Source organism: Ctenopharyngodon idella, chromosome 23 (assembly GCF_019924925.1).
Source record: "Ctenopharyngodon idella isolate HZGC_01 chromosome 23, HZGC01, whole genome shotgun sequence".
Lineage (NCBI taxonomy): Eukaryota > Metazoa > Chordata > Actinopteri > Cypriniformes > Xenocyprididae > Ctenopharyngodon > Ctenopharyngodon idella.
Window position 1 is genome coordinate 3,972,577 of NC_067242.1, and position 25,850 is coordinate 3,998,426.

The window sequence follows — 25,850 nt, forward strand, 5'->3', positions numbered from 1 at the left end:
ATATAAACTGTGACATTAAAATATTATAATTTCAGTAACACTTTACAATAAGGTCTCATTTGTTAACATTAGTTAATGTATTAACTAACATGAACTAACAATGATCAATACATTTGTTACAGTATTTATTAATCTTTCTTAATATTAGTTCAATCATGACAACTTTTGGAAGATTGTTAGCATGGTAATGGGTAACACTTTATAATAACTGCACACTATGAAGAATTAGTTAAGCATTAGTAAACAGTCAATTCATCATTTATAAAGCATTAATAGACATTAATAAGCAGTTTATAAACACACCTATAAATGCTTTGTTCTTGATTTATAAGCATATCTATAATGTGTTTAATAATTGTATTTTCATACTTTATTAATGATCAATTTATCATTTCTAAATTAAGTATTACATTATTTACAAACCAGTTATTTAGGAGTTGTCAGTAGTTCATAAGATCATTTAGGAAATGTAAGTAAATTATTAATAAACTATTTAAACGTACATTTATACATCTTATTATTTAGACCTATAGTAATAGTTACTCAGTGTGTTAATAAATGCTTCATTAATACATATTCCTACTGTAATTCATGATTAATTCAGGTAGTTATAAAACATTTAGTAGTTGTCAGTTAACTATTTTTGTGAGCTCATCTAAAGTGAGGACTATTCATGCCTCGTAAAGCTTTACAAAGGAGATTTAAAGGCTCAGTGATCTTCTGCACTGCAGTTCTCTAATATTTTAGTTAGTACTGAGGTAGTTTTGACACTATGAAATATTTTATTACATTATTATTGTATTTTGGCACTCCTGTAATCCAGTGTTGGCACTGGTAAATTTTTATTCAGCAATGTTTACACTTTACAGAAATTTATTTTTATATCAGATTGCAAAAGCTTAGTTTCATTTTACTGCACAGTTATGTTTTCTGGAGGAGTACAGGGAATCTTTACTTATTGTAAAGATTCATTTTTTTCCTTGAAATAAATATTTCTATGTTCTGTATCCTTTAAATCTCATTTATAAAAGCTTTTCGAGGCATAAATAGTCCTCACTTTAGATGAGCTCACAAAAATTGTTAACTGACAACTAAAAATGTTTTATAACTACCTGAATTAATCATGAATTGCAGTAGAAATATGTGTTAATAAAGCATTTATTAACACACGGAGTAACTATTACTATATGTCTAAATAAAAAATGCATAAATGTACATTTAAATTGTTTATTAATAATTTACTTACACTTTATAAATGATCTTATGAACCACTGACGACAACAAAAGAACTGGTTTGTAAATAATGTAATACTTAATTTAGAAATGATAAATTGATCATTAATAAAGTATGAAAATACATTTATTAAACAGATTATAGATATGCTTATAAATCAAGAACAACGCATTTATAGGTGTATTTATAAACTGCTTACTAATGTCTATTAATGCTTTATAAATGATGAACTAACTATTTACTAATGCTTAACTAATGCTTCATAGCGTGAGTTATTCTAAAGTGTTACCGTAGCTGTTGTTGTAGATTATTGCTACTGCTGTTTATTGCTGCTGCTGGAGAGCAAGTACTGGAACTTGCTACTGCCAATACACAGAGATGGGCCTCACTGCAGAATACGAGATCAAGGGGACGAGGTTGGATCCAGATTCAACTCCCCCCACTTTACTTATCCCTAAATCTACCCATCCCCACCCCCTGGATCTAAACCTACCCATCTCCACCCACTTTGCATATCCCTAAACCTACCCGTTTCCGCCCCCTGAATCTTGTGTTCTGCAGTGAGAGGCTACTGAATACATATGCCGATATGCTGCTGCGAGTAAGACATAGTGCTGCCGCACAAATAGCATATATCAATAACCCATAGCAGAGGTGGAGCTGGGGAAGGTGAAGGGTTTTAGAGGACCTCTGAAGTGCACTGCAAACTGTAACCGAATGTAACCAGCCATTTAAATGTGTGAGCAACAAGCTCATTGGCTGCAGATGTGAAATAGACCAATCAGCTTGTGCCAGTAGTTAACACTGTAATTATTTATGTATTTAATAAAAATCCAGCTGTTCATTGTTTGTTATTGTTAGTTCACAGTACATTAATTAATGTTAACAAATACAACATCTGATTTTAATCATTTATTAGTAAATGTTGAAATGAACATTAACAAAGATTAATAAATATTATGGAAGTATTGTTAATTCTTAGTTCATGTTAACTAAAGTATTTAACTACACTGTAGAAAAGAATTGTTGGTTTAACTTAAGAGTAAAGCAAGTTACCTGGTTGTTTTAAAATTGAGTTCATTGAAACAGAAACTCAAAATATTATGTTATCTGAACCACATGAATTATCTTTGTTGATTTGAAAAAGAAAAAAAATGTTATGATAACAAATCATGAGAATAATTTTTACAGTATAATGTTAACTAATGAAACATTATTGTAAGTGTTACCATAATTAAAAATGCTTTCATAATAGTAATGATTATTATAATGATTTTTCAAATGCCTTTTATGTGTAGATTTTATTATTTAATCATTGTCCTAGACCCAGACTTAAAATCTTAAAATATAAAAAGCAAAAATTTAAAATAATGTTATATTTTATGATAATATAATAATTAATTTATATTATGAACAGTTTGGAAAATATCATATAATATTTTAATTGTGTGCCACTCAATATTAGTCGGTAATTTTGTCAAATTAAGCCAAATGTGTGAAAATATGATATATTTTGTGTATTTAGGATACATAAGATAATAGTCATGAAATTAGCCTTAGCAATACGAAGTAATCTGCAATTTTATTCCAAAATGTTTATGAAAATAGCATTATAGAACCATTAAGGATGTTGAGAAGTTACTTACAAATGTTTTATTTCAGGTGTATATCCGCTTCAAGGAGGCCTATCATAGCTGTGATTCATATGATAACTGGTCTTGCGGGTCTGGAAACTGTGGCAGTAAAAGTTATGTGAGTGGTCAAGTGGACAGCAGCTCTAATGGTGGCAGCTGGTGCCAGACTGAGGGAGTCATGAAGAGAACCGTCCCCAACAACAGCCCGTTTCAGCTGCAGTAAGCACTTATGCAGAAGAATAAGACTAATCTGATACACCATTATCTTATAGTGTTGAAGACAGTGTAAAACTAAATTATTACAAAAGAAAAAAAATAAGTCTATGCTTGTCAACAGGCAAAGTAGTTGCTGCTGGATCTATAACACAGTCACAACTGTCGGGAACTGGAGACTTCTCACACATATTGATCTTGGAGTGAGATCTGACACCTCTCAGCCCAACAGATCACCAGTTGCCACCACACTTCCCATTGTCAGGTAAAATCAGTTTGTCTTCATGTAAAAAATTTTCCGTCTTCTAGTTTTTTTAAAGTCCACTTTTTTTCAATACAGTACCTACAATTGTAACTTATTTTCAGTCTTCTTCTTCAAGAAATGTACAACCTCAATTCAGACTTTGTGTCACGTTACGTTAGCTTGCACGAATCGGAATCACTTTCAAAAGTCGTATAATAGAAACAAGACAACAATTAGCATTAGCTAACCAAGGCTTATCTCACCTACACCATTAGAATGTTCAACATTCAAAATCTAACCAATATATCACAATGATGTCATTGTAATTATTATTTGTATTTTTTATTTGTATATTGTATATTCCCTATTATTAGAGCCCGAGCACTGATGGTGTGATTATTTTTTAATATTGTTATTATGATCCAGTAAAAGTCAACATAGGACCAGTTGTTGTAAATTAATTGCAACAATAGTGTAGTGTAAATGTGTCTTAAGTGTCCAAGTACTTCTTGAAGCCTGTGTACTAAATGATAAAAAAGTCAAACTCAATTCAAGATTACTGTTTTTGGATTGTTTCTAGAGTTCCTCAGAACTGTCCCAGGAACTACAATCTGTTGTCCTGTGATCCAGAACATGATCAGGTCAGGTGTAGATATGGAGTTTTCAGTGCAAATGAGTGTGGAATGTGCAACCAACATGCAGGATTCACTTTGAATCAGGTGAGAATAAGCAAGGAACAATGTACAACAATCTGTGTTGAGAGTTGATCATTATACAAAAATAAGAAGTGTTTTCTTTCATTCTTCCACATGTTCTCAGCTGACATGCTCTCAGTATCATTCATTGTTCAAATCTTTCTTCTTCCCAGAGCACATGTACTCTGTCATATGGCAACTCTACAACACGTGGTGTTTATGCATTTGAGTTGGTCATGGAAGACTATCCCAAAGAGAACATCACTCTAAACTACACTGCCATGGCGGCAGCGGTCAGAACCCCGTTTGTCAATGCATCCTCCAAACCACCATTGAGCAAAATACCACTACAGTTCGCTTTAGAAGGTACCGTTCAGTGCTGAAATCAGTCTTTGGTTACACTTTAATTTAAGGTGACATAGTTACACTGTACTTACTCAAATGGTACTGAGTAATATTAAAGGGTACCTATTATGCTTCTTTTTACAAGATGTAATATAAGTCTCTGGTGTTCCCAGAATATGTCTGAAGTTTCAGCTCAAAATACCCCACAGATCATTTATTATAGCTTGTCAAATTTGCCCCTATTTGGGTGTGAGCAAAAACCACGCCATTTTTGTGTGTTCCTTTAAATGCAAATGAGCTGCTTCTCCCAGCCCCTTTCCAGAAGAGGGCGGAGCTTTAACAGCTTGTGCTTCAGTTGCACATTGTTCAAACCTCGGACACTGATGGAGAGACTCAGGAAGAAGTTACAACTTTTAGAATGAAACTGGACACTTCTGAATGGTTAGCGGATAAATTTATGTAGTTGCTGTGGAGTTGATTCAACTCATCCACTAGCATGTGTCGTCATGTTAATCTTTTGTGCAAATCCAGTGTTGAATTGACCCTCGTTTGTGAAGCAGATCGGCATGACGGCATGGCAACAACACTCTACTACAACAACTTTTCCTCTTCTCTAAAGCAGCCAAACTTTGCCTCACCCTGTTTGTTGCGTGTTCCCGGGGCCAGGGATTATGTAAATTTTAGGGTTAGTGATGTCACCAACTCAGGAAGAAGCTTGTTGTAGTCCCTATACCAGCCGTTTGTTGTAGTCCTTAAAAATAAATTTCTGTCAAAGAAACTATCTCCTTTGCATTGAACTTTGAGCTTCGTAACTTTTCAGATGTTGTTTATGCTCAGACAACAACATTACACACTATGTAAAGTAAAAAAATTGAAATCATAATCAAAGACCCCTTTAATTAATAACATGTACTTACTATAGAGTTACGATTAGGTTTAGGGTTTGGTTTAGGGTTAGTTACTTGTAATTATGCATAACTTACTGTTATTACTAGTGTAAGTACATGTAGTAAACGTGTAATTATGTCACCTTAAAATAAAGTGTAATTAATTGTGATGCTCTGCCACAACCTTCATATTATGTTTTGGGTTTAGTGGAGGCTCCTGCACCATCTTGCACTGAGGGTGAATATCTACCTCGGTTCATCCACCCAACACCTCATCATGGAGAACACCTACAGGCTCGTGTCAATCAAGAGCTAGAGATCAGAGTAAAGGCTACTGCAACCTACTCAAGGTATGATGCAAACGTCTAAATGTCTGATCACAGTGAACACCTTCCTCTGAGCGCCGATAAGACGGTGCTAGATCATCATACTTCCTTCTGAGCTCAAACTAGATTTTCAACTTAACATGCCCTGGTCAGCAAGACCAATGTGTTGTGATTGGTCAAGCACTTCAGGTGTGTTTGGGAAATGTCCCGCCCCTTACTATGACCACAAGTTTCAAAACACTACTAATTCAACCAGGGCCCGCCCCTTTATTTTGTGTATGCTTTGAGCGGGAATTATTTAAATGATATTTATATAATATTGTGATGTGGTCGTTCCCGGTAGAAAACTCAAGACTACAATTGAGGCATTTCAGAAACAGTGTGCACTGATATAGACTAGAGAATAACTTCCGCTGGAGGGACTTTATTTGCAGACCTTTTTCATGCTCAAAAAGATACATTACACACTAAAGAAAGTTGAAAATGAAAAATAGGAGCACTTTAATCCATGGACACTGCTAATTTGTGTAAATTTGAATATTGTTGTGGACAGTGAGGGGACTTGGAGTCAAAAAGTTTAAGAACCACTGATCTAAATCTTCACTATAACTTCAAAAACAGTAACATTTCAACCCCCCCAGCATCACTGATGTGGTCTTTAGTGGACCTCTGAACAGCACAAAGGAGACCACCACCACTGGAGAGTATGTGATCAACTGGACACCAAAATCAGAGAATTTTGGCCAACACTTTCCAATTTGCTTCGCTGCTGAGGGCCAATATGGGTATGATTACACAGTTAGATTACTTTAATCAAAATGTGCCATATGAAATGAAGCTAAATAATCTTCTTAACATTTTAGGTCTAGGAACTATCAGTCTGAGATGAGGTGTGTTATTGTCGTGGTGGAGGCTGAAGGTATTTTGAGCTTTTATTGAAATTCTTCTTGACATTTGAGTTTAATTCTTTATATTCCTGTAATGTCCTTGAAGCAAAAGAAAGTTCAAACATCTACATACTAACCATTGTTCTTTTTTTGTTCAAGGTCCAAGAGCACACGTAACTTGCTCTAGAGATACAATGTCGGTGTCGATAGAAAGAGCCACTATTGCAGGTATCCATGGAGATCACTTGCGGCTGAACAACAATGCTTCCTGTTTGGTTTATTCCAATACCACGCATGTGTTTACAACTTTCTCTCTAAATGGATGCGGTACTCAAATCGAAGTAAGGACTTCTATGAGTTTTAATAGACATAAATTATAACAAGTTTTCCACTGCATCTAAACTACTTTTATACTCGTTTCTTTGAAGGAGACTGAGGAACATATCCTCTTCAAGAACACAATTGTTACTTTTGATAATCCAAACCTCATCATAACCAGGAAAAATGAAATTGAAATTGAAGTCATGTGCAAGTACCAGAAAAAGAGCAGTATCACCACAATGTTTGATGCTCACAGGCCAGCTGTCAACTTCACTGAGAGAGGCTTCGGCTCATTCAGCTATAAGTTTGAGTTTTATGAGTCTGGCAGTTTCAGAAACATGAGAAGCCCCAACACCTACCCACTGGACTATGACGTGGGACAGACAATCTACATGGAGATCGCACCTGTCAATTTAGTGCAAAACACTGAGGTCTTCCTCGAGTCCTGTGTAGCTACACCCTATGATAATCCCAATTATCCCATCTCTTATCCCATCATTACAAATGGGTAAGACTAAAAACATTCCACATCATACAAAAAAAAAAAAAAAAAAAAAGCTTTATGTTCCATTTAATGTTGTTTCAGTTTAAATCGGTCAGGTTTATGTGTGCACAGAAATCACTGAGTTTGATTAGCCTACATTGTCAATAACATACTTGTATACTACTCTTAGTATTTCTGCAATGAAAAAGTATTGTGCCAGTATGCTATTCTTTTTAAGAATGTACAGTAATGTAAATGTCCAATGAAATGCTTTGACAGCAGTGCCATCAGACAAATTAATTTAAATCCAATTTGTCAATGTATATCAGATGTGAGGTTGATGAAACTGTTAACATCTACACAAGTCACGAGCCCAGTGTCAAGTTCAGTATGGAGGCCTTCAAGTTTATTGGACAATATGACCAGGTAAGGATGGACAAAAAACATTGAAGAATGACAGACATGCCATATTTTACTGAAACAATGAATGTGTTTTTTTTTTTAATTGTCACTGTTTTCCTCTCTAGGTGTTCATCAGCTGCTCCATTATCATATGTCAAGCCAACAATCCCAACACTCGCTGCGCTCAGGGCTGCACCAACGGCACAGTCGTTGCACCATCCTCACACGTTCACAAAAGAGAAGCTGGCATCCAGACCGGAAGTCACTTCATTTCCCAGGGACCCCTGCGGCTGAAGAGGAGCGCATCACTTACTGGTACGTCCTATCTTTACCATGGTAGTTTACGCAGATTGCGTAACCAAAAAGTAAGGCATTTTTTAAATGCTAATGTCCCTTATTTGTTTCCAGAGGCCATCAGTCCAAGCTTGAACCTGAACCTTGTTTTCGTCGCTGGATGTGTCGTAGCAGTAGTTGCCATGGTGTGTGGAATGATGGTCTACAAATCCAGGGGATCAAAGATCAACTACAAACTTGTGAAATCAGATGAGATTTGATCAGATCAGTTCTAACTACAATCAAATGTTGGCAACTAGTTAATCAACATATTTTGGTGGCGTGTATTTCTGTGGTTTCTGCAAAAGATTTTTTTTTTTATATGTTTGGTTTGGTAATAACAAAAAACATCTGTTCTGTCTGCATGAATGTAACTGCTGCTTCTAGACACGTTTGTGTTCTGCAGAAACTGGTGCAGATGGAAACCAAGCATAAGATATAAAATGTGGATGAGGGATGGATTTTATACTGTAATATTTCACTGTTTAATAAGTGTCTCTTTGTGCTCCAAGTTTGTTAACATGTTTCATATCAGCCACTGCTTTTTGTTTACATGTATTCTAAGGTTTACTTTTCACAATTAAATCTCTGTAACAATTATACAGCCTAAGTATCATGAGTCTTGACTGTAACAAAGCCTTAGTGTACAGTACCTGTATTTTAAAAGAGTCATAATTAAACTATATGACTAATAACTGCTTATATGGCAAAAGGTTTACACTTTTCAAAGCTTTAGGCTAAACATTTTCTGAATATTTGAAACGTCACACAACTTTCACACAAGCATTGTTAGTTTTCATATTGTTTTTTTTTTCCATCTTACTGTTTCACACTTAAGCAGTACCTTGTAGTCTGTGGTATTAATACTTGTAGAACATTGAAAAGCCTTCATAGTGTACTCTTACTGCTAATTAAAATAAAGTTTAAAGAAAAATGTAGTTTATCAGAAAAAAGGACATATACTTATTCTTAGTACACATTCTTATATACAACCCGAATTCTGGAAATGTTGGGATGTTTTTTAAATTTGAATAAAATGAAAACTACAAGACTTTCAAAACACATGAGCCAATATTTTATTCACAATAGAACATAGATAACATGACAAATGTTTAAACTGAGAAATTTTACAATTTTATGCAAAAAAAAATGAGCTCATTTAGAATTTGATGCCTGTTACAGGTCTCAAAATAGTTGGGATGGGGGCATGTTTACCATGGTGTAGCAAAACAGTTTTAAGACATCTAGGCATCGAGGTTATGAGTTTCTGGAGTTTTGGTGATGGAAATTGGTCCCATTCTTGCCTGATATAGGTTTCCAGCTGCTGAAGAGTTTGTGGTCGTCTTTGACGTATTTTTCGTTCAATGATGTGCCAAATGTTCTCTATAGGTGAAAGATCTGGACTGCAGGCAGGCCAATTCAGCACCCGGACTCTTCTACGACGAAGCCATGCTGTTGTAATAGCTGCAGTATGTGGTTTTGCATTGTCCTGCTGAAATACACAAGGCCTTCCCTGAAATAGACGTCATCTGGAGGGGAGCATATGTTGCTCTAAAACCTTTATATACCTTTCAGCATTCATAGTGCCTTCCAAAACATGCAAGCTGCCCATACCGTATGCACTTATGCACCCCCATACCATCAGAGATGCTGGATTTTGAACTGCACGCTGATAACACGCTAGAAGGTCTCCCTCTTCTTTAGCCCGGAGGACATGTTGTCCGTGATTTCCAACAAGAATGTCAAATTTGGACTTGTCTGTGTCACATGCTCTGAGACTTTGGTAAGATCCAAGTGCAGTTTATTAGGAAAATCCAGAAACAAAGTCACAGCCAGGCAAAGGGTCAAAAACCATGAAAAACAGTCCACACAGACAACAGGGCAGGAACACACAGGCAGACAGGGAAATCCAAAGACAGGAAAAAATCCAATAACCGGAAAACATGAAACCAGGGGAACGCTCAGAAGTGCAGGTAACAATTGTAAAACCTTGATGAAACTGAAAGAAACAAACTGGGTATAAATAGACAGTCACTAACAACATAAATGATAACAGCTGTGGGCAATGATCAGTGATGACTGGGACAAAGGATTACGGGAGATGGAGTTTGTGATCATGAGACAATAGTCTGGGGTGGAGTACCCTCTGGTGGCTAACAAGGGCACTCCAGCAGGTGATCATGACAGTCTGACCATAGAACACTTTTCCACTTTGAAACAGTCCATTTTAAATGAGCCTTGGCCCACAGGACACAACAGCGCTTCTGGACCATTTTCACATATGGCTTCCTTTTTGCATGATAGAGCTTTAGTTGGCATCTGCAATTGGCACGGCGGATTGTGTTTACCGACAGTGGTTTCTGGAAGTATTCCTGGGCCCATTTAGTAATGTCATTGACACAATCATGCCAATGAGTGATGCAGTGTCTTCTGAGGGCCCAAAGACCACGGGCATCCAATAAAGGTCTTCGGCCTTGTCCCTTACGCACAGAGATTTCTCCAGTTTCTCTGAATCTTTTGATGATGTTATGCACTGTAGATGATGAGATTTGCAATTTGACATTGAGGAACATTGTTTTTAAAGTATTCCACAATCTTTTTATACATTCTTTCACAGATTGGAGAGCCTCTGCCCATCTTTACTTCTGAGAGACTCTGCCTCTGTAAGACATCCCTTTTATAGCTTAATAAGTTGCTAGATGTTCTCCCAGCCATTTGTTGTCCCCGTGCCAACTTTTTTGAGACCTGTAGCAGGCATCAAATTTGAAATGAGCTCATTTAGTGGATAAAATTGTAAAATTTCTCAGTTTAAACATTTGTTATGTTATCTATGTTCTATTGTGAATAAAATATTGACTCATGTGATTTGAAAGTCTTTTAGTTTTCATTTTATTCAAATTTAAAAAACGTCCCAACATTTCTGGAATTCGGGTTGTGTGTATATATATATATATATGTGTGTGTGTGTGTGTGTGTGAGAGAGTATTATATTGTTTTTTTTTTCTGGTCCTGTAAATATTTTTTTGCACAATGTTGGGACTACTGGACCACAAAAGACTGTCAATAAAACACCATTTCACTTTTTGACACCATTGACCATTATTACCATCATGCCTCATCACACTGCTTTACAGACACACCCATTTTGCACACCTCACTCAAACACAGAACCAGGAAACATGAATCACATGATTTCAGGTAAAGAGAAACTGAAGTGTAGTTGAGCTGTTGTGTGTTTGTGTCTCTGTATTCATGCAGTAAAATGGCAGAAGCCAGAATTTCTCAGGATGCGTTCAGGTGTCCAATGTGTCTGGATCTTCTGAAGGATCCAGTGACCATTCCCTGTGGACACAGTTACTATACGAGCTGTATTACAAGCTGCTGGGATCAGAAGAGAGTCTACAGCTGCCCTCAGTGCAGACAGACCTTCAGTCCAATACCTACTTTAGCTAAAAACACTGTGCTGACTGAAGTGGTGGAGAAACTGAAGAAGCGTAAACGCTAGAGATGGACGCTAGACATGGAGATGTGCAGTGTGACGCCTGTACTGGAAGAAAACACAAAGCCAGCAAATCCTGTCTGGTGTGTCTGAACTCTTACTGTCAGAATCACCTTGAACAACATGAGAGTTTCTTTAAAGTAAAGAGACACAAAGTGACTGATGCCACTGGACGACTGCAGGAGATGATCTGCTCAAAACATGATAAACTCCTTGAGGTTTTCTGCCTCACTGATCAGAAGTGTATATGTGTGCTGTGTTTGGATGAACATAAAAACCACAACACTGTGACAGCTGCAGCACAGAGGACAAAAAAACAGGTATGAACTACCCATTATGCTCATTTTACAGGTTCATAATTTTGTTTATGGGGTCTACTAGAAAACATTTACATCATTTAATGTCTGTTTTCACCCTCTGTCTGAATACTGTTTTAGTTTCCATTTCTATGAAACCCTCTTTTCTAAAATCACAGTCTGCTCTGATTGGTCAGCTACAGTGGAGGCGTTTTAGGGAGTTCAAAAACAGTGACACTGATATAAAGAATAACTCCTGTTGGAGGGAATTTGTAACTTTGTGTCCGTATATTGAAAGTCAATAGGGTCCAATACAATGTAAGATCTTTAACCCCTCAATCTCATCACTTCACCGATACTGGATTCATATCTGTTTATTAGATGATTTATGTGATGTTTCCTGTTATTGGTTTGTTCTTTAACATTAGCTGAAGAAGACTCAGAGTTCATTCCAGCTGAGGATCCAGCAAAGAGAGAAAGATCTTAAGCAGGTGAGAGAGGCTGTGGAGTCTCGTAAGGTGAGTCTGCAGAAGAAGAGAAGATAGAAAAGTTTCAGTCAGGACTCACTGAAGCAACTGTGTGATTGTGATGTGTGTCCTAACAGCGCTCTACACAGCCAGCAGTGGAGGACAGCGAGAAGATCTTCACTGAGCTCATCCGCTCCATTGAGAGAAGGAGGAGACACAGCGGATCAGAGATCAGGAAAAGACTGCAGTGAGTCCAGCTGAAGGACGACTGAAGCGACTGGAGAAGGAGATCAATGATCTAAGGAGGAGAAACGCTGAGCTGGAGCAGCTTTCACACACACAGGATCACGTCCATTTCCTGCAGGTATCAGATATCTAGAAGAACAGGATCATAGTGGACTTGAGCAAGAGACTCACAGAGAAACAAAGAGAAACTCTCATCTGATCATCTTCTTTTGAAAGAGATGCGCTTACAACTGCATTTCAGCTCTAGAAATATCTTAGGAAACATTTTTCTGAAAGATATATTGAGCTTCCAAACTTCACTAATATTTAAACTTATTTTTACAACAACTTGATGGTGCCTGTTTTTCCCAGTTAGATTTCCCATCATCTCTTTACTCAGATCATCTTGAAACCGGCTAAAACCTATAATAATTTTCATAACTATTTGCCGATAACACATTAATGAATTTGACAGTGAAGTCCTCAAACAGGAAGTGAGGCTGTATATTAGCAATGCTTCAGCTCATTTAAACCACAAAACCTGACCTTGGGATAGTGTCCTAATCGTCAACCGACTTGTTGCCTTTGAACTGCTTTTCCTGATCAAATCTACTCAACTCTGTCATGTGACTCCATTGATGCACTTGATCTGTTACATTTGTGTTGTTGCCAGATGTTTGATCATCCAAGTGATTTCCTAGAAAGTTCACATATAGTGTAAGTGGCAAACGCTAAAACTTATAACTCTAACATGATATAATGAATATAAGAATGAAGAAAATGTGAAAGTGCTGGATTGAGGAGCGTTACTAAAGATCAACAAGAGCCACACAAATCTGACAGTAGTGCAGGTTATTGGTTGAAGTGTGGAGGTGATGAGCTTTGATTTCTGTTTTTTGTAGAGTTTCCAGTCTCTCTCAGCTCCTACTGAATCTACAGACGTAAATCATGAGCCCTTCAGTCCTTTTTCCTCTTTTGATGGTGTGAGAGGATCTGTCCGTCAGCTGAGAGACAAACTGGAGGATTTCTGCAAAGAGGAGCTCAAGAAGATCTCTGACAGAGGTAAAGTCCTGGAGATTCATCTGCTCTCAGAAATGATCCTCCATCATCTCATATCATGTAGAACAATATATTAGAAATGTCATAAGAACGGATGTAGGGATCATTTTCTCTTGACATGATAATCACACTCTTCATGTCTGTTGATTTCCACAGTCACTTTCACCAACATTGTTCCCAGGACCAGGTACGACTTCTTACAATGTAAGTCACTAAGAAAAAAAAAAAAGCAGAAAAACTCACTGAGTGTGTTCATGTTCTTCCTGTAGAAGGTGAAATAAAACATGACAGAAGAGTTTTATAGTTGATCACGTAAATGATGATTTGCACAGGATATCTACAGTAAATACAGTTACATTTTGAAATATCTCTAAGATTTTACAGAACCATTTTCTATTTGAAAATCTATATGAAAAACATTTTAAAATGTAAAATAAAATTGTGGAATGTGTGGAGGCGTTTTTTATCCAGAATTTTTGATGGATGGAAAGATTGAAATAGAAATATGAAATGAAAAATAGAAATGAGTTATTTTAAATTATTTATAATAGAAATGTTTGTTAACATTATAAATATCTTTACTGTGGTTTTAATTTATTTACTGAACATTTACAAAGCGGGAAAGAGAGCATAACTATATCATACTAACTTTCAAAAAAGCAAGATTTGAATGGAACTTGTGAAGTAAACAAAGATGTAAATCAGGACTGAACTAGGGATTCAACACATTCTTTAAAAACAGGATATCTTCTAAAACTAAGGGATAAATATGATTATTTTTCACTGAAAGCCAAATAAAAACAGTCATCCAAGATTTAGATGAATTCTTGAGTTTTCAAGAGTTTCAGGAAAGGAAGAACAAACTGAAATCTCGTCTGTAAAATTCAACAGTGAATTTATCCTGAACAGGATTTTGTAAAAAGCCTCTTTAACCTTTGGGGCAACAGAAAGCTCAAGATCGCCAATGAAAATCAACAACAATAGGCCAACAATCCTTAACTTTGTAAATGATTTTATTACACATACTGGTGAATCAATTTAATGGATCCTTGCTGAATTAAAGTGTCAGTTTCTTATCCGACTGTAACAAAGACAGTGGTGTGCCAACTGCAACACGAAGGGCCCCAAAGATGTTTTGAACAGCAGCAGCACCACTGCTTTGAATGTACCGGCAGATGGAGGCGTAAAAATGACGTGATGTGATGATAAAGCCAAAAGTTCAGTGTTTATTCCAAGCGGAGCAAAAATAAAGGTTTTCCAATGGTGCGCCAATAGTATTTACAGTGAAAGTCCAAAAATATATACAAAAAAATAAAATAAAATAAAAACTGTTATACACAAAAAAAGTTATACACAAACAAACTTTTGGATAAATTGACCCAAAAGACAGCAATTTCACTCAAACTCACTCTACAAGCTTCCAGACAACTCTGAGAGGCCATCTTAAAAAGACCAAGCCCTTTAGACCATTTAGAAATTAATAAAGAATTAAAAAAAAAAAAAAAAAAAAAAAAAAAAAAAAACAGATAAATGTGATTTAACAGTAACAAAGAGGTAAACTGTTATAATAATACAGAAATACATAAACATTTAGAACAAAACAAACTTAATTAATTAAATTAATTAATTAAACAATGCTCAACCAAGAATTAAACAGACCAACAATCTCCCCCTCACACAAGAGAACAATGAACTGTGCCTTCTTTTGGTGGGAATGAGGTCTTCAAAATGGTGGCATTTACTTAGTGATGGGCAGATCGAGGCTTCGCGAAACACTGAAGCAGTTGAAGCAAATGTGCAGTAATGTGTCGAGGTTCCGAAACAATCTGACACCCGTCTCCACGGTGACCCCTAGTGGTCAGAACAGTGTAAATGCAACAAAACTCAGGCCAAACATGCATAAAAACACCTTTTACAAATGTATTGCAAAAGTTTTATTGAAAGTAAAATCTATGCAATTAACTAATCATCTAATAAGATTAAATATAGAGTGTCTATATAATATGTGTTCTTTTATCGATTTTCAGGGCTTGTTTCTCTGTTCCATCGCTCAAGCTAAACAGGCAAATAAGAAATTAAACTACCATTATTCATTTTAATTATTCTAATGTCTAATTAAAACATCTACAAATGTATAACTGATCAGAGATCAGGTAAAACCATAGGATAAAGCAGGCACGTGCACAGGTAGGGCTCAACCTGTGCAGAGCACATGCTCTTTTTGTCCTTACACTCCGAAGTGCCCTTTTTTTGGAGGTGTTTTATTTTATTTATTTATTTTCTTCAATAAATCAACGCTATTGGTCACCCTTTACGTCTGTCTGTCTGATTTACAAATATATTTAGCCAATTAAAGGTATTAAAAAGAGCTTGTGACAAAATCTTTTTGGATCCGCTCAAACTGTCAGTCAAACCTCTTAACTCCGCCCCCTCAGTGCAGCGAACTGAAGTTCCACAGCAGAGCAGCCCTTTTTCAGTTTCAGCACATGCCCCTCAAAAGGTCTGTGCACGGCCCTGGGGTAAAGCCCAAAGACACTTGTTCAATTGTTCTCAATGAATCTGGGTTCACTTTATCATCACCCTCTACAGGTGAACCATTGAAATTTCGAATTGTTTTGAAACGTTTCAAAACAGTGATGACGTAATGAAGCCTCGTTTACTGAAATCACGTGACCTTGGTAGTTTGATACACGCTCCGAATCACTGATTCGAAACAAAAGATTCATAAAGCTTCGGAGCTTCATGAAGCAGTGTTTCGAATTCGGCCATCACTACATTTACTGTGGCCGGGTTTTGTCTGATTGGGATGGGAAAATATTCCAGTACGTAAGTATGACTATTCATAATATGTAAGTGGTTATATAAAAACAATAAATATTTAACATGATTACCAGTCTTGTTTTACTTCTTAACATAACACAACACATAAATCAACATAGAAAAACTTATAAACCATTAAACATTAAACAGATGAAGAAATGTCATGATGAGGACGGGAAAAACACAACACACAATCAGTAATACAAACATCTGTGTTAACTGATGTTCAATATGCACAAAACAGATAGTGTGTATGATGTTACAAAAGGAAGTGTATGCATGCATGTGTTTTCACAGTCCCTTGTCAAAGTAAGAGTCCTTTTTATAATACAAGTCTCTAGTCACAGGGCCTCACTGTGACACCTACCATTTGAATGGTGTAAATATAATAATAGGCTTAATTATAATAAACAGAATAATAACCAACATTAATAATCAGGGAAGACAATTAGAAGACATTTTTATTTGAGGAGGGGAGGGGGATATCAGTCAGATCAATAATTCCTGATTCTGATGTGTTTTATCTTGATCAGATTACCATCAGCTCACTCTGGATCTGAACACAGCACATAAATACCTGCGTCAGACTGAGGAGAACAGAGTGATTACTCTCACTAACAGAGTCCAGCCATATCCTGATCATCCAGACAGATTTGAAGGGTGTCAGGTGTTGTGTAGAGAGAGTGTGTGTGGACGCTGTTACTGGGAGATTGAGTGGAGTGGGCATCATTCGGAGGGAATACAATGATTTGACGAACATTGTATTATCCTACGCCTTCCACAGATCATCGAGGCATGGACTCAACTAGACCCCTGAAGGTGTGCTGTAGTATCTGATACCAAGATGTTAGCAGCAGATCCTTTAAGATCCCAAGCAGATCCCAACTTGTAAGTTGCAAGGTGGAGCCTCCATGGATCGGATTTATTTGTCCAGCACATCCCACAGATGCTCGATTGAATTGAGATCTGGGGAATTTGAAGGCCAAGTCAACACCTCAAACTCGTTGTTGTGCTCCTCAAACCATTCCTGAACCATTTTTGCTTTGTGGCAGGGTGCATTATTCTGCTGAAAGAGGCCACAGCCACCAGGGAATACCGTTTCCATGAAAGGGTGTACATGGTCTGCAACAATGCTTAGGCATGTGGTACATGTCAAAGTAACATCCACATGGATGGCAGGACCCAAGGTTTCCCAGCAGAACATTGCCCAAAGCATCACACTGCCTCTGCCGGCTTGCCTTCTTCCCATAGTGCATCCTGGTGCCATGTGTTCCCCAGGTAAGCAACGCACACACGGGCCAGCCTTTGCTCCCCACATGCATCAGTGATCCTGTTGCCGGTTCACCACTGTTCCTTCCTTGGACCACTTTTGATAGATACTGACCACTGCAGACTGGGAACACCCCACAAGAGCTGCAGTTTTGGAGATGCTCTGACCCAGTTGTCTAGCCATCACAATTTGGCCCTTGTCAAATTTGATCAAATCCTTATGCTTGCCCATTTTTCCTGCTTCTAACACATCAACTTTGATGACAAAATGTTCACTTGCAGCCTAATATATCCCACCCACTAACAGGTGCCGTGATGAAGAGATAATCAGTGTTATTCACTTCACCTGTTAGTGCTCATAATGTTATGCCTGATCAGTGTATATATACATACATATTTAGACCACTTAACTTAGTGATTTCTATCAGGATGTAAAGAAACTTTCAACCAGTTTCTTTACATCCTGAACAGGATTTTTCAAAAAAAATAAAAAAAAATAAAATAAAAAAAAATTCTGGAACAAATGACTTACCCTGCCTTTAATAGGACTAAATCATGTGACACATCCTACTAACCTGAGCTCCACCTTTCATTCTGGGAAACAGTATCAACAATAATGTCAACTTATGACATAAAATTTGCCTTATCTCAGAGGACTAACCTGAAAACAAGAGAGCAAAGTGCAAAAGAAGGATGGAGGATTGGAATTTTTTTGTAAAACAATATCATATACTTTTACCTTTGCACTATGTCTGTATATTTTTTTTTTAGATTAAAATTTACGGTGACTGGGAAGGGACATGTTCAGTTCACTTAGTTTTGTCGTGGCCATAGTAAGTATATGTAGTTAAATATTATTACTCAGTACTCAAGTGTCTAATTTTATAGTAACAGGGACACCGTAAAATAAAGTGTAACCATATAAATAACAGATTACCGCAACATAGCAGCACTAATTATGAACCAACCCAAAGGAAATATTGCTAAAGCAAAGTATATTCTGTGAAGACGCTCAGTGTTTATAATCATTGATAGACAGTGCTGACATATTTCTTGTTGTATCAGTAATCCTACTGATAGTTAGAAATCGTGCACGCCACTCCCTCTGCACGCCACTGTGCATCAGTATATTCGTTCACGGGGAATCAAAACTTGCATTTCTTGCAGCATGATCTACCAGTCGATTTCTATGGAAGCCGTTTCCGCCACTAAATAAAAAAATAAAAACAGTAATTACGACTTTGTATTCTGACTTTTTTTTCTCACAATTGCGAGTTATAAAGTCAGAATTCTGAGATATAAACTCGCAATTGTGTGAAACTGCACATTGTGTGAATTGTGTGTGAACTGCGATATATAAACTGCAGTTTATATATCACGCAATTGCGAGTATATATCTCAGAATGGTGACTTTATAACTCGCAACTGTGAGAAAAAACGGGCTTCCATAGGATTTCCCCAATCACTGAGGAGGGTAAGCAGATATTTCTAATGTTTTTGATACTTAGGGATAGTTTTTTTTTTTCCTTTTCCTAAATCCATAAATAACATCCTTTTAAACTGTGACATTGTCATAGGATCACAAGATGGCAGGATTACACTTTCTTTGTGGAAAATAGTCAGTTTGCTTTATCTGTGACATTTAGCCATTTTAAAAGACCTTTTAAATTGTATTCTTTTATATATCGCTCAGACCATAATTATCGTTTTACAAACTGTGTATATATACAGTTCAAAAGTACAGGTTTTCTAAGATTTTTTTTTTTTTTTTAATTAATACTTTTATATGGCAAGTGTGCATTAAATGGATCAAACATGACAGTAAAGACATTTATAATAGATTTAAATTTCAAATAAATGCTGTTCTTTCTATTCGTCAAAGAATCCTGAAAATCTTAATAATGCATGTTTCTTAAGCAGCAAATCAGCATGTTAGAATGATTTCTGAAGGATCATGTGACACTGAAGACTGGAGTAATGATGCTGAAAATTCAGCTTTGATCACAGGAATAAATTACATTATAAAATACAATATATATAAGCAATCATACTGAAACCAAACTTTTGAAAGATAGTGTGTTTCTGACAGGGGGTATGGCTCTGTTCGGGGCAAGAACTCCCTTCAAAACTGCAAAAGGCTATGATTTCATTGAATAAATATGAGCTCTGGCACATTCCGTCTGATGGAAACAGAGAACAAGATTCTTATGGAACTTGATAAAGATGACATCATTGACAAGATGGCAGAGAGCAGTAAGCTACTGCGCCACCTACAGGTTTACTAGTGCCAATTACTTTCTGTTTACTCTTACTGTTTTTTTCTTATGCTATCTGTGAGTGAACATTGTAATCTGTTGTTACTTATCTGTTGTTGTAGTTCATTTTTGTGTGTATTTGTGTTTCTGATACTTTTGATATACTTGAGCATTGGAAATACATACATTTCAATGTTTGAACTGTTTATCTCTCATTATCTCTTTTTAAAAAGTGTAAGCCAATTGTATATTAGTCTGTATGGTAGTATAGATGGTGTATACCTAGTGAGTTTTTGAGGGTTCATCTATAGATATATATAGTGTACCTTGACAACTCAGTATGAAGATAGATCACTTGTTGGTCAGTGCCATTTTTTTGTTGGGAATTTATAATTCGTCTGGTAGTCTACCTGATACAACAACTAATAGGTGATTGCAGTCAATCAATAGAAAATGTAAGTATGTTGTTAGGATTATTTGTCTTGGAATAAATTGTAACCCTCTTGAAATTGCAGTGAAGAAAATGAAACAAAACCAAAACAACAATACCAACAATAATTCAAACAGTAAACCCTAAAACAACAAAAGTATCAGAATTCAAAATCTATTCAATAGTCGGAATCAGATTCCAAATTACAAAATCAGTTTCTGGAATTAAACCTCAATTCCCAATTTCAATATTTAGATACTCAGTTTCAAAATCAGTGTCTCAATTTCAAATTTGGTTTCTCAAATTCAATATCAGTTTCTCAATACCAAGTTCAGTGTTTCAGTTTCAAGTTTAGAGTCTCAATATCAAGTTCAAAAAGTTAATGGAAAGTAATGTTTATCAAATAAATTAAAAAAATCTAGTCCATGAGGAAAAACTTAATGTTTGATCCAGGAAAATCCAGGAAAGCAAAAATTGGAAAAGGTTCAAAGTGAAAATAGTTCTGTCCTACCAGATTGGCAAATTCACTCTTGTTTTGCTCTGTTTCCAGGCACGAAATGATGGGATGGCTCGCCAGACCAAACCAAGAATAAGAATTTGCAGCGCGGACAGGATTCAGGATCACAGCATCAATCATTCAGCATATCAAAGAGAAAAGAGGAATAATAATAATAATAATAATAATAATAATAATATTAATAATAATAATAATAAAACAGCCTTGCAAAAACAAAGCCAAAAACAGTCATTAGTATTACTCAATCATTCAAATAAACCGTTTGAAATTCACTAAATTGTAGAGTTTCACTCATCTGCATAAATAAAATACACACATGCTAATCATCACCATGTGATCAGTCAATACTTTGAAGTCTATGTACTATGTACTATGTACAATGTACACCACATGGCACAGGTTAGACACATATCACTTTCCAACAAGTAAAACATCTTTCAAACATTTAAACACAACTGCTGTATATACACTCACGGATCATATTGAAACAAACGTAAAGCATTTTCAAACTTTTTTTCATATTTAATATTTTTTATATCACTCATCAGTCTTTCAAATTCCATTTTCACATTACTCTTCCAATAATAACATCCAACGTTCAAATTAGGGCTGCATGATGTTGGAAACACTGTCAGGCTGAATAGACGCATCATAAAACATTTGAATGGCACAATAACATAAAATAAAATCTGTTATGCCTAAGATAGTTGTGTGCAAAGAATATATTATTATATGTTGACAAAGGAGGTCACAATTTAGCAAATTCCTTAGAATAGCACAAAAACACAATCATAGGACATTTATTTCAGCTGCTGAAAAAAAAGGCAAAAATGCTAAAAGAATGAAGTAAAAGTGGTTCTATTTGGATTTTCCGGGAACAACACAATATATGTCACAAGACACACAAAAGAAGTATTTAATATCTTGACATGCCAAAAAAAGATGGTATGGTGAAACTTCCTTCTGAAAAATACATTGTCAATCATATATCATCAGTCTCTTCTCTTCTCATGTGATGATACATGATATATAATAATGTACTACACACATGCTGTACACATTTTCTTCTTACTGTTTTACTTCCTACTAATTCCTACTGTTTCTCTGAAATCTATTTCATTTCTTTCTATTTACTAGTGTGTGGAACAAAATGTGTGTGTGTGATTTTCAATAACCCAATCCTTAATATGATCTTTCAGATTGCTCCAGTCCTCTAATATGATGATAAATCACACGATGAACTGACAGAGAACAATCTAGCATTAATTTTGAAACACTTATGAGAACAGGAAATCTTCCTGGTGTATTAATTAATGCCACAACATTCTTTAGTCATTAAGTAGTAACATCCTCATTGCATCCCTGTTACACACACTTCCCATGATGGCTGATAAGACAATAATTGACAGGTGACGTCTTGCAAAATAATTAAATTTCGGTGGCATTAGATTGCTAAGATAGCAACGCAAAACTCAAATAAGCTCAGTAAAAACAAGCACACACTAAGTGAAAGTACATTTTTCATTAGATGACTATGTACTTTTCAGAAATAAGAAAATATTTTTTAACTTTAATCAGCTCTATCTGCCATATTGGGTATTTTTGCATACCTGCATGATTTATTCAATCAAAGTGCAAAAGAAAACAGTAAAGAACATAAACCAGGTGCTTTATTTATAAAATGTTAAATTTTACATATTGTATCAGGCAATATCAAAAGCCTAATAATAGGGACATATTGGGATAGGATGTATAAAGGCCTGTTGAGTTTAAATTGCATATTCCATCCAACTATCCAATGTGTTAAATAGACACATTCACACCCAAAGACAGTTTAGTGTCTTCAGTGCACATATTCCCACATGGATTGTAAGGGAAACAAATCAAGCCAAACCTTGCTTAGCTTAAATTGCATTTTGAACTAAAGCAGGTACATATTGTCATATATGTTACATGCAGGGCCTAAAACTAACTTTTTGCCACACCTGCCAATCGCCGGTGACTTAAAACAAAATTATCGACCATAGAGCTAGTTGACATGTAGTTGCAATATTACTTATATTCAACAGAATGTTTACCTTAGTGTCAAAAACAGCAATGTGGCATGACTTGAAAAGCAGGTCATACTTGACCAACCAGTCTGTGAGAGTTAAAGCAGTTCTGCCAGGAATGAGCTAAGATTCTTTCACAGAGATGAGGAAGGATTGTATAAAATTACAGTTTCAAACAGATATTAGATTTACTTAATCACAAGGGTGATGTGGGTCTGTTATTTTATACCTTGAAAAAAAAAAAAAAAAAAAAATGGAGATTGGAGACGCAACAATAATAGACAGATGTGTTGACGAGTGCTTGTGTGTGTGTGTGTGTGTGTGGGGGGGGGGGGGGGGGGGGGGGGTTTATTGTTCATAACTTCTGGAGAGAAACAGCACAGACAGTAGACAAGGGCAAACTTTCTAGTGTGTTTGTGTCACCTGTGTTCGTGCATCTATTAAATGAAGTCCGAGATGGACTGGGGCTAAAATTCAGCCCTGGTCAAAACCAGTCGATCTGGCCCATGAATTCCCCTGGGAATGTTGTGCTGGTGCTGGAGCCTTAATTTTAAACAAATAATAGGACAGACATAAAATAATAATATACAGATATTACTGAATATACTACATGCTGTTAACAAAATTAATATTGCATTTTTTTTGTCACATGGAAATGCACACTTGACTGTAAAGCACTTATTTTGAGAAGATACTTTGAAGAACATTGGCAATCATCTCTGGTCATGGCCTGAGTCATGGTTCGTCCTGGAGCCAGCATCCAAAGCTCAGTCCATCAAGTAGTGGTTGATTGACCTGACTGCCACAAAGCCAGTCCCGACTCTTGTATCCACCGTCAAACTTCTTCCTGCTCCACTGGTCCCATCCGGCTGCCTAGATTCCCTGGTTCCATCCATGGCCCTAGACCTTCCTCTTCCATTGGTCCTGTCCAGCACGGATGCTTCTCTGGTTCCATCCAGTTACCTCATCCTTTCTCCTCCACTGGTCCCCAGGCCATAACTCCTCCTCAGCCTCTTGCCCTGCCAGCTCCCCCCAGTCCTTCTGCTCCATTGACATGACCACACTCTCCTGGCCAGCCACTTCCACTGTGGTTTTCACAGTATAAGCCTAAAAGTTCTGACCCTCCGGATCCACCTTGGCCCTCCAAGCCCATGACTCCTCCCTGGCCCTCCAATTCTGCTGCTCCACTGTGCTCCCTCATTACTCTGGCTCTGGCTTGGTCTGTCATTCCCATGGCTCCTACCAAAGACTTCTGGGCCTTTGGCTGCACCCAGGCCCACAACCCCTTTGGCTCAACCAGGGTTTTCCATCCCTCCAGCTCCACCGCTGGCTCCATCACAGGCCTCCCTATCCCCCAGCTCCACCTTGACCCTTAACAGTCCACCATTATCTCCATCCCTCTGGCCATGCCATAGTTATACACTCTGCAGGTCCCATCATGCTCTATTTTTTATTTCATATTAATTTATTTTATTTTAATTAATTTGTTCCCCCTGCTTGCTAATTACAAACATGACAGCCAGTGTCTAACTTCCATAGTCATGAACATGCAGCCTGTCTTCTGAACCATTCACAAAAGAAAGCTAAGCTGTTTGCTGTGATGTTCCTGTAAATGTTTTTTCCTCTTTCTACTTGTTTAGCCAGTTACTCTAGTTTCTCACATGCTCACAGCAATGTCTGTGATTTTTTTTTTTGGCAGTAGCAAGTCTCAGTACTTGCTCTGCAGCAGCAGTATAGCAGATCTATTCCACCAAGACGAAATACATTTAACATTGCCATATCCATTACCATGCTAAACTCAATTATCATACCAATATCCCGAAAGCTGTCAAGACAGAATTACCTAGTCCTGGCTTGAAGCTCTGACGATGCAGGTTGATGGGTCTTTAACTCATTTGGAAGCGATTGCATCATTATCTACACAGCATAGCCAATTGGTTGCTGTTGCATCAGCGGCCAATGAGCTTGCTGCTCAAACATTCAAATATTTGGCATTGTTAGCTGTTAGTGGTCTGCAGCGCGCCTTTAGAACCTTCCTCCTTCCCCAGCTCCACCTGTATAGATCTGCTACAGGATTAAATTGTGTATGTTAAATGTGCAGCAGCAGCATGTCTCACATGCTCACAGCAATGTCTGTGAATGTATTGGCAATAGCAAGTCTCATTACTTGCTCTGCAGCAGCAGCAGCAGCAGTGTAGCAGATCTATTCTACCAAGACCAAATACATTTAACATTGCCATATCCATTACCATGTTAAACTCAATTATCATACCAATATCCCGAAAGCTGTCAAGACAGAATTACCTTAGTTCTGGCTTGAAGCTCTGACGATGCTGGCTGATGGGTCTTTAACTCATTTGGAAGCGATCACATCATTATAGACAGCACAGCTGATTGGTTGCTGTTGCATCGGTGGCCAATGAGCTTGCTGCTCAAACATTCAAATATTTGGCATTGTTTGCTGTTAGCCGTCTGCAGCGGGCTTTCAGAACCCTCCTCCTTCCCCAGCTCCACCTGTATATATCTGCTATGGGGTTAAACTCAATTATCATATCAATATCCCAAGAGCTGTTAAGACAGAATAATAGAAACATGAGCTGCTGCTCTAAATTACAATATGAGTTTCTTCTTTTGTAAAAGAAAGCCACTCCTGTCACAAAGCTACTGTAAGGACAGTCATTTATCCCTCTGTGAGGTTTTATACTTCAGTAACAGTAGAAGATTCAGTGATGCACTGATATGGTTACAGGTCTTGACAGCTCTTAATCTGAGTTTTATCTTAAATATCTTACAGTTTCTTACCTGAGTTTGTTTGAAAGTCTGTGGTAAATTTTGTTGTCATTTAACATTTTATCTTCAGTGTTTGTGTTCCACCGTTGTTTGTGTTTAGGTTTCAAACTTCACATTGTCTCGTCTTTTACTCACATGTAACAATTACATTAAGTTTGGATGAAAGT

General features: G+C 36.8%; 1 protein-coding gene and 1 long non-coding RNA gene across 3 annotated transcripts in view; both read left to right on the forward strand.

The window, feature by feature from the left end:
* The window catches only part of LOC127506174 (CUB and zona pellucida-like domain-containing protein 1), a 116,787-nt gene that overhangs the window by 13,836 nt on the left and 77,101 nt on the right, over positions 1 to 25,850 (forward strand). The window contains exons 3-14 of one of the 2 annotated variants that reach the window (XM_051882377.1): positions 2,897 to 3,087; positions 3,206 to 3,346; positions 3,906 to 4,044; positions 4,194 to 4,386; positions 5,461 to 5,602; positions 6,220 to 6,363; positions 6,442 to 6,497; positions 6,625 to 6,806; positions 6,894 to 7,294; positions 7,600 to 7,696; positions 7,798 to 7,987; positions 8,081 to 8,605. In XM_051882377.1, coding sequence (XP_051738337.1) covers positions 2,897 to 3,087; positions 3,206 to 3,346; positions 3,906 to 4,044; positions 4,194 to 4,386; positions 5,461 to 5,602; positions 6,220 to 6,363; positions 6,442 to 6,497; positions 6,625 to 6,806; positions 6,894 to 7,294; positions 7,600 to 7,696; positions 7,798 to 7,987; positions 8,081 to 8,226 — 2,022 coding nt within the window. In that variant the 3' untranslated portion in view covers positions 8,227 to 8,605. Of the gene's footprint in view, positions 1 to 2,896; positions 3,088 to 3,205; positions 3,347 to 3,905; positions 4,045 to 4,193; positions 4,387 to 5,460; positions 5,603 to 6,219; positions 6,364 to 6,441; positions 6,498 to 6,624; positions 6,807 to 6,893; positions 7,295 to 7,599; positions 7,697 to 7,797; positions 7,988 to 8,080; positions 8,606 to 25,850 lie in introns of those variants that run through there. The other variant, XM_051882378.1, reaches the window with a different exon arrangement.
* LOC127506176 (uncharacterized) lies at positions 13,456 to 21,152 on the forward strand. Its single transcript, XR_007927930.1, has 3 exons — positions 13,456 to 13,554; positions 13,708 to 13,755; positions 16,905 to 21,152. It is a non-coding gene; the product is annotated as an uncharacterized LOC127506176 (long non-coding RNA).